Source organism: Neopsephotus bourkii, unplaced genomic scaffold (assembly GCF_033783945.1).
Source record: "Neopsephotus bourkii isolate Nb327-2 ecotype Australia unplaced genomic scaffold, CSIRO-AGI_Nbou_v1 NB_1593, whole genome shotgun sequence".
In the NCBI taxonomy this organism is placed as follows: domain Eukaryota; kingdom Metazoa; phylum Chordata; class Aves; order Psittaciformes; family Psittacidae; genus Neopsephotus; species Neopsephotus bourkii.
The window spans coordinates 79,139-86,841 of NW_026902069.1; the positions used below are offsets into that span (position 1 = coordinate 79,139).

Here is a 7,703-nt window from a genome sequence, read left to right on the forward strand (position 1 = left end):
GGGGAGAGAAGGGCTGCGTTAGATGGGGAATGCAGGGTGAGCCATGCCCTGGCAGACGTTGCAGGCACCCCTTCCCCACATCCCCCCAAAGGTCTGACTTTAAGCAATCTGGAGCCTTGGGTTCTTTCCCCTCTGATGGCAGCTGAAATGGGGAGTTCTGGGGCTCTTTGGGCTAGAGCAGTGAGAAAGGAAGTGCATGGAGGGGCCAGTGCAGTCCCCCCTTATGGCACCCTTTGGGGGTAGCTTGTCTTGGGGCTTCCTGAAAGGCAGAACAAGGAAGGAACGTAGGGAAGAGCACAGGGAAGGTGGCTGAGTGAGGGTGAGGAGCTGGGTGCCAGGGAGGAAGGCTGGCTTGGGGTACTCAGCGCAGAGTCTTGTGGGAGCAGTGGGAAGGTATCTCCTGGTAGCTCTTGATGAGGAGGGCAGGGATTTTCTGCCGGATGAACACGTCCTTGTAGCAACAATTGCTCTAGGGGCTGCAGACTGAGAGGAGGCAAAAGGGATTGGTGCTTTCCCACCCCTGGCACAAGGGATGTGGGGGTACCCCTGAGACTCTCTTGCTCCCTTCTGCTACAAGGGGTCCCCTCTCACATCCCTGGCAGTGCTGCTTTGCTGCAGGGTAGGAACCCCCTGTTTCCCTGCCCACGGAGGGCTTACTACTGATCTCCCCAGCCTGGGTGCCAGGTCTGACGCTAACTCTGAATCTCTGCTCTGATCAGGGGAGCAGGGTGAGAAAGGCTGTTTGTGATATCCAGCTCCCCAAAGCATGCCCAATCCTCTGGCAGTGGTCTTTCTGCCTGCAACAGCAGCAGAGCCTGGGGGTGTCCATCCACAGAGCAGCTCCTCAGCTCTTCAACACGGCGATGCTGCAAAGCAATTCCCTGCCTGGAGCTTGCTGCCTCCTTGGGATTGCCACTGGGGCTCTGGCCATGGAGCTTTGTGCCTCAGCCTGGCTCATGCCTGGGGGGGATCCTTGCAGCAGTGGCAGTGTTGGTGCTGTGGCGTTTGGGGCACCCAAATGGAATCTGAAAGTTGCACTTCCACGGCCAGCGTTTCCCTTTCTGCGGTTTCCTTCTCCAGCTCAGCAAATTGGGGTGCTCTGACATAATTTCCCTGGTATCATGGACTCATTTTCTTTCCTTGAAAGCCTGTGCGGGCCACGTGGCCGGGGAGGAAAGGAGGGCATGGCCACAGGGCTGAGCCTTGTGCAGAGCCCTGCAGAGCCCAGCTCCAGCCCTGCTTCAGATGCCTCAGCTCCGCAGCACCATGAAGTTCTCTGCAGCCGCTCTGGTCGCTCTCCTCCTCATGGCTGCCCGCTCCCCATCTGAGGCCCATCTCGGTGAGTCCAGCATTGCTGCACCCTCCCTGGGGCGCACTGTGCCATTGCTCCATAGGAGCTGCTGGGGCAGAGCGTGAGCTCCATCCCCATCAGGAGGGGGAGAGCTGGGAGCAGGAGGTCAACGCTGGGACCCAGGGAATAGCACACAAGAGGGGACATGGGAGACGGCAAATCCTCCGGGAACCCCTGTGTCTGGGGTCTCCCCAGGGCTCTCTGTCTCTGCCCTCACAGATGGTGTCCCCACCACGTGCTGCTTCACTTACCAGCAACGCCCCATCCCACGGCACCTCATCACCCCTGCTTATATCACCAGCAGCAGCTGCAGCCAGCCAAGAGTGATGGGAGTAGCTCTGGGGGCTAAGAGGGCCATGTCCACATCCCTCTGCCCCAGCCATGGCTGGGGAACTATCGCAGGCACCCCCGCTGCCCCGGCTGAGTACTCTAACGTGGGACTTGTCCTGGCAGCATGATCATCACCAAGAAGGAGCTGTGCACAGATCCCAGGGGTCCTGGCTGCAGGCACATCTGCAGCGCTTCCAGAGCCTGAAGAACTGACCCTTCCCCTTTGCCACCCGTCATGCCCCTGGTGCTTCCCCAGCCCCGAGTACACAAGAGACCACTTGGACTGCAGCCTTCTTCAGTGGGAAAGCTTTCTATTTAACTTAATTAAACAAAGTACTTTTTGCTAAAAAGAGGGGGGAAAAAACACCAAATAAAATAAATTATATCAAAAGTAATAATTTAAACTGAAAATTATTTAAACCATATCAATTTACTTGCTAATGAACAGTCAGGAGTTTCGATGCCTGAATAAAGTATTTGTGTTATCAACTCCTTTGTGTGCTCTGAGGTCCCCGCTGGAGACCCGATGGGAGAGACAAGACCCATGGTGACACCCGTGCTCTCCACGCATCCTAGGGTCACTGCTCTCTCTGGAACAGAGCATCCTCAGCCCCACAGCATCCCCCATGGTGCCTCCCCCTCCGGAACCTGGGTTCAGCTCCAGTGCCACCAGCATCTCCACTGGGTGCCCAGTGCCAGCTCCTATTTGGGAAGCAGCCCGGCATCCCCTGTGATGCCAGGAGGAGGTTGGGGACAAAGCAGCGGCTCTTGCCCTGCAGCGCTCAGGCGCAACCAGCAAACCCACGTCTGTGAAGCTCCAAGTTTTATTAGAGAGAACCCGCACATCTCTAGGGTAGGGTCTGGGAGGGCAGGTTGGTGTCGGGGTGCCGACGGCGAGGAGAAGCCAGACACAACAACCCAATATGAGCGATAAACAAGCTTCTACTTTATTCGTGTTGTACATGGCTTATATCCTCGTAGCGCTAATTATGCCTACCTGTTTACAAGGGTCTTCAACCGCAGCTCCGCCCCTAGGGACTTTCCCCAGAGGTCAAGGACAGTGTGCCCTTCAGCTTAAGACATGTACATGTGAGGCCTACACTTTGCTTTGCTCGCACAAGGCCTCCAAGGATCCATGGCCTTGCTCCTGAAGCCATTCTGCAACAATTCCCCCTTTTTTCTTTCGTGCGAGCAAAACATTGTTGGTCATTCTGCTCACTTGTTTCATTAAACAACCATAAACAAGTTTAACAATTATAACGATTAAAATAATAACGATACATAAGCGCAGTCCTTCAAGTAACAGTATTTTAAGCCAACCTGTAATGCCCCATGAGGACAACCCTTTAGTTATCCCCAGGTCATTACTCACTTGCAATTGCTGGCTAAGCTGAGTCAGGGCTTTCAGCTGGGCGTGTATCTAATTAGAATGATCAGAAAGATTCATGCAACACATTCCATCAAATTCTTCACATCCATGTTCTTGTGCTAACAACAAAAAGTCTATAGCGGCTCTGTTTTGCAGTGTTGCATGTCTTACAGAGTCAACATCAAACAACAAGTCAGAAATTGCCTTCGATGTAGCATTTGTCTGTTTAGCAAGCCAGCAACCTAGCCTGTTTAACTGAGCCAAGGCCCCGGCCGAGGCCACACCTGGCGCGAAAAAAGAAGCTGCTATAATTGCGTCAGGGAACCAATATTTTACATCAGATCTACAATCAACAGTAAAACTGTGTACAAAGCGTTTCAAGCGCCTTAAATGGTGCTGTCAAACATATTAAGAATCACTGAGGTGTTGGGGGTCAACAATGTCAGCCTTCCAATGGAGCAAGGTCCCTGTTGTGGCGGGCCGTAGGCCGGCTGTGGGCCGCAGCTCCCAGCCGCTGATGTCGCAGTTGGTGCTGACCACTGGGCGGAGGCTTGAACGGGGGCTGCAATTGTTGTCTGCGTGCGGCGGCCATTTGCGCTCCTCTGTCCGTTTCCCAAACGGCTGCAGGCTTCTGTGCTGTGGTTGTATAATTAGAGCATCACACAGCCCTTCTGCAGTTCTGTTTCATAAGTCCTTCCCTTTGCTTGCTCCGCACAAAGCCTCCAAGGATCCATGGCCTTACTCCTAGCCCTCTGCAACGTCGGGGCGCCGCGGGATCCCAGCCTCTTCGTCCCCAGGTGAGGTGTCAGGAGCTGGGACACTGTGTGAGGGTCCCTGTGCCAGTGGGTCCAGCACCTGGCCTGGCAGCAAGGCGGGCACTGCAAGGGGCAGGGGAATGATGAGCACAGCTAGCATGTGCCACGCTCGCTCCCTCGCTCCCTCGCTCCCTCCCTCCCTCCATCACAGCCCTGAGCCTGTCCCCATGTCCCAAGTAGCAGTGGTGGCCACATGGCTCTTGGGATCTTGTGTCCCGCCCCTCAACTTGCAGGCCTCACCAGTGCCCGTGTCGCTGCAGTCACAGCATTCCCAGGAATCCACCTCCTCTCCCAGGTTGGAGCAGCGCCGGTGGGTCCCTCTGGAGCCACAGGAGTGGCAGAGCAGCAGTCGCCAGGGCCTGGGGGGGCAATGGGACCCATTGCAACCAAAGGCCCCTGAGATGGATGGGGGTTGCCAGCCTGGTACCTCCATCGCCACCCGAAGGGGGCGACCTCAGGGACCACCAGCACTCACCCATTCTCCTCTGCCTCCTCCCGTCCCGCGGGGCACAGGCACTGGCTGGTGTCGCAGGATCTGTGCCGCTCATAAAGGCTGGCAAAGGCTCCATTCGCCTCCCAGGCAGCATCCCTGTGGGACCAGAGGAGCGCTCAGGCCTGGGGATGTGGGGAGGCAGGAGGGGATCGGCCGGAGCACCGCAGAGGGGAAGGAGGCAGGGGGAGGGCACCGACCTGTCCGGGATTTTGATGCCCAGGCGGAACATCTCTTTTTGGAAGGTGTCCTTGTCACTGCAGAGAGGGCAGCGGAAGTAGTGCAGGGCAGAGCGCAGCGCCTGGCCCTGGGACAGACACAGCATCAGCACCAGCGGTGGTGGGGTCCCATTCACCCTCCCCAGGAGCTTGGTGATGGGGTGACCACAGGGTTGATGACGTCGGGGACCGCAGGTGCTGCTGCTGCCTACCTGAATACAGTGGCGGTGGAACCAGGCGCTGGTGCAGGTGGGACAGACCAGGGTGTCATAGCACGGCCGCTCCGCCACCGCCTCCTGGCAGATGAGGCACAGGCTCTGCTCCTGCTGCACCGCCCGCACCCGCTGCAGCGGCCGGTGCTTCCAGCAGAAGGACCTGCGGACAGAGGTGATGATTCAGCCCCAGCTCTCGGCCATCCCGGCCCTGGCTCTGGTACCCCAGGGCGGTGACACTCACTTGTACTCCCCAAAGAACTGGGAGATGCAGCCCCGCTCGCTGCCGCAGGGGTAGTGGAAGGTGCGGGGACAGCGCCGGGCTCTGCAGGTGACCGAGGCGCCCGGCTGGCGGCATATGCAGCACCTCTGGGGATGACAGGAGGTGAATGGTGTCAGTGCCACATAGAACCATAGAGCCATGGAATCAACCAGCTTGGGAAAGACCTTCAAGCTCATCCAGTCCAACCGTTCCCCAGCACTGCCAAGGCCACCACTAAGCCATGGCACTGAGGGCCTCACCTACATGGGGTGTGAACACTTGCAGGGACGGTGACTGCAGCACTGCCCTGGGCAGCCCGTTCCAATGCCTGAGCATCCTCTGGGGAAGGAATTGTTCCTCATCTCCATCTAAACCTCCCGCTTGAAGGCATTTCCTCTGATCCTGACACTTGTTTCTTGGGAGCAGATACCGCTCCCTCCTGTCAGGCAGTTGTAGAGAGCTCTAAGGTCCCCCCTGAGAACTTCTCTTCTCCAGACTAGCGGCCCGCGCCCCCCCCAGGTCCCTCAGCCATTCCCCATCTCAGGCTCTGTGCTCCAGGCCCTGCACCAGCTCCGTTGCCTGTGGGGAGCGAAGGCGAAAAGATTGGCATGAAAAAGAGTTTGGGAATGAGCTCCAAAGCCTTGGTGCTGACAAGCCCTGCGGCAATGAGCTGGGGCCTTGAAGGCCAGACAATGTGGGGGCTGTGAGAGGGTCTGCAACGCCGTGATTGGACTATTTACCTCGAGAGTTTCACCGTGGCCAATGAGATTGAACGTTGTATGCATGTGCAGGTTGGGAAAGGACCCACCAAGGGGATAAAAAAGGCTTGGTGGGAATAAAGGAGGATTTGAGGCTCTGCATCAACTTGAGTCCCTGTCGTGAAACTCCACAATTGCCCTTCTCTGGAGCCATGCCCCTGGGGATTCCTGTTTGCCCTCATCCAGCACAACCCCACCACGTTCCAGTGACACCGGACCACTGATAAATCCACTTTGTCTCTCCCAGTCCCCATTTCCAGAAAAGAGGACTTTTTGGATCAAGGGGCATCTGGGCAGTTGCTTGCAGCCAGCTGCCAGAGCATCCCTGGGGGATTGCTGGCCTGTGCAGTGCTGGACATAGGGAATGGAGACCGTGATGCCCTCAGGCCTCACCTTCTGTGCCACCCGCTTCAGCTCCTCCTTGATGTCAGGGAAGAGGAAGCCGTAGAAGCCCTCTTCATCGGCCCCTCTCTGTTGCAGCCTGCCGGCGTGGTACTGCAAGAGGGGAGAAGAGGGTATGTGCCAGGGGCTGCTGGCGGTGCGGGGCCGCGGAGAGGGGGGTGTCAGGACCAGGCACTCACCAGGCAATTTTCATGCACGCAGAAACCACCCTGACGGCAAAGCTGTCCCACCACCTCGGGGTTGCAATCGGCCCGCCGGCAGAACCCGCACACTGCAGGGGGGGCAGCAGCATCACCCCCTGCACTGTGACGGGGTCCCAGTGTAATGCTGGGAGTGGGATGGGGGAGAGACGCAACCACCTTCCTATGTGCTTGCGTCCACAGTCCCCTCTGGCAGGGTCCCAGCGGATGCTGTGCACTCACCTTCCTCACCAGGGCCGTCCCGCTGCCTCTTGCACTGGGAGGCGCACAGGAGGCTCGTTCTCCTCCTGGCAGCGCTGCTGGACACGGGGCCTTGCGGCGCCGTGATTTGCGCTTCATCACTGCAAGTGGCTGCAGCCAAGGAGGTGGCTGGGCCTGGCAATGTTGGTTTGCTCAAAGACCCTACTGATGTGGGGCTGCGGGGGGGCGCCCTTTAAGTGCAGGGTGATTGTGATGCGGCAGCGCACGAGGGCTCCGCCCGGGGCATCTGGAATGCGGGGAGAGGCACAGGGCTGCGATCCAGGGACAGATGGAGGGAGGGAGCGTGGTGTGGGCTGGCTCTGCTCATCGTCTCCCTGCCCCTCGCAGTGCCCACCTTGCAGCCAGCCCAGGCGCTGGACCCACCGGCACGGGACCCACCAGCACAGGGGGACGATGGCTTCCCTGGCCCTGCTGCCGCGCTATTGCTGATACAAGCCAGGATGCCGTTGACCTTCTTGGCCATCTGGCCACAGACGTGGCTCAGCTTTAGCTGGCTTTTGACCACCACCCCAAGCCATTTCCACCAGCCTCTTTTCCCTGGTGCATGGGGTTGTTGTGACCCAAGTGCAGCATTAGCACTGAGCCTTGGTGAACCTCGCCTGGGCATGGGCTGCTTCATCTTGGAGGGGATCGGCCGTACCCCTTTTTGGTTTCCCTGCCCTTCCAGGCCTCCTGGACTATTCCTGGGTCCCCGTGGTGAGAACAAATGCTGATGTGACCCGTTTATCCCGCAGGATTTATCCAGTCTCACTCCAGCAGCAGATCCGCATGAGATCTTGTATTAAACCTATTGAGCAATGTACGGCTTATGGGGAAGGCAGCTTCACGCGGACGTGCGGGTTGACTGCTTCTGCCGCTGGTGCTGCTGGAACCAGTCCTGGACCACACAGAACCTCTTTCCCATTCTGCAGCTCCACGCTGCGGGGGAGAGAAGGGCTGCGTTAGATGGGGGAATGCAGGGTGAGCCATGCCCTGGGGTACCCTGCAGCATCCTTTCCCCACATCCCCCCAAAGGTCTGACTTTAAGCAATCTGG

General features: G+C 58.1%; 2 protein-coding genes across 2 annotated transcripts; one reads left to right on the forward strand and one right to left on the reverse strand.

Moving 5' to 3' along the window:
* The first annotated feature begins 1,266 nt into the window (after positions 1-1,266).
* On the forward strand, positions 1,267-1,886 carry LOC133222406 (C-C motif chemokine 4-like). The gene is made up of 3 exons (XM_061372071.1): positions 1,267-1,339; positions 1,571-1,679; positions 1,805-1,886. Exons 1-3 carry the CDS (start codon positions 1,267-1,269, stop codon positions 1,884-1,886), a joined length of 264 nt encoding a protein of 87 aa, XP_061228055.1.
* Positions 1,887-3,794: 1,908 nt separating this feature from the next.
* Positions 3,795-7,131, reverse strand: LOC133222408 (PHD finger protein 7-like). The gene is made up of 11 exons (XM_061372074.1): positions 7,032-7,131; positions 6,814-6,894; positions 6,630-6,758; positions 6,387-6,478; positions 6,199-6,300; positions 5,030-5,154; positions 4,786-4,948; positions 4,556-4,662; positions 4,341-4,454; positions 4,106-4,224; positions 3,795-3,928 (listed from the first exon to the last, which is right to left on the reverse strand). Exons 1-11 carry the CDS (start codon positions 7,129-7,131, stop codon positions 3,795-3,797), a joined length of 1,266 nt encoding a protein of 421 aa, XP_061228058.1.
* Positions 7,132-7,703: the final 572 nt, after the last annotated feature.

Excerpts from the sequence above, each read along its gene's own strand:
- LOC133222406 (XM_061372071.1), top strand. The coding sequence starts at position 1,267 with ATGAAGTTCTCTGCAGCCGCTCTGGTCGCTCTCCTCCTCATGGCTGCC. Across the intron at positions 1,340-1,570 it reads CCCATCTGAGGCCCATCTCG|ATGGTGTCCCCACCACGTGC; the intron begins GTGAGTCCAGCA and ends CTGCCCTCACAG. Across the intron at positions 1,680-1,804 it reads TGCAGCCAGCCAAGAGTGAT|CATGATCATCACCAAGAAGG; the intron begins GGGAGTAGCTCT and ends TTGTCCTGGCAG.
- LOC133222408 (XM_061372074.1), bottom strand. The coding sequence starts at position 7,131 with ATGGCCAAGAAGGTCAACGGCATCCTGGCTTGTATCAGCAATAGCGCG. Across the intron at positions 5,155-6,198 it reads TGAAGCGGGTGGCACAGAAG|AGGTGCTGCATATGCCGCCA; the intron begins GTGAGGCCTGAG and ends TGTCATCCCCAG. Across the intron at positions 4,455-4,555 it reads GGCATCAAAATCCCGGACAG|GGATGCTGCCTGGGAGGCGA; the intron begins GTCGGTGCCCTC and ends CTGGTCCCACAG.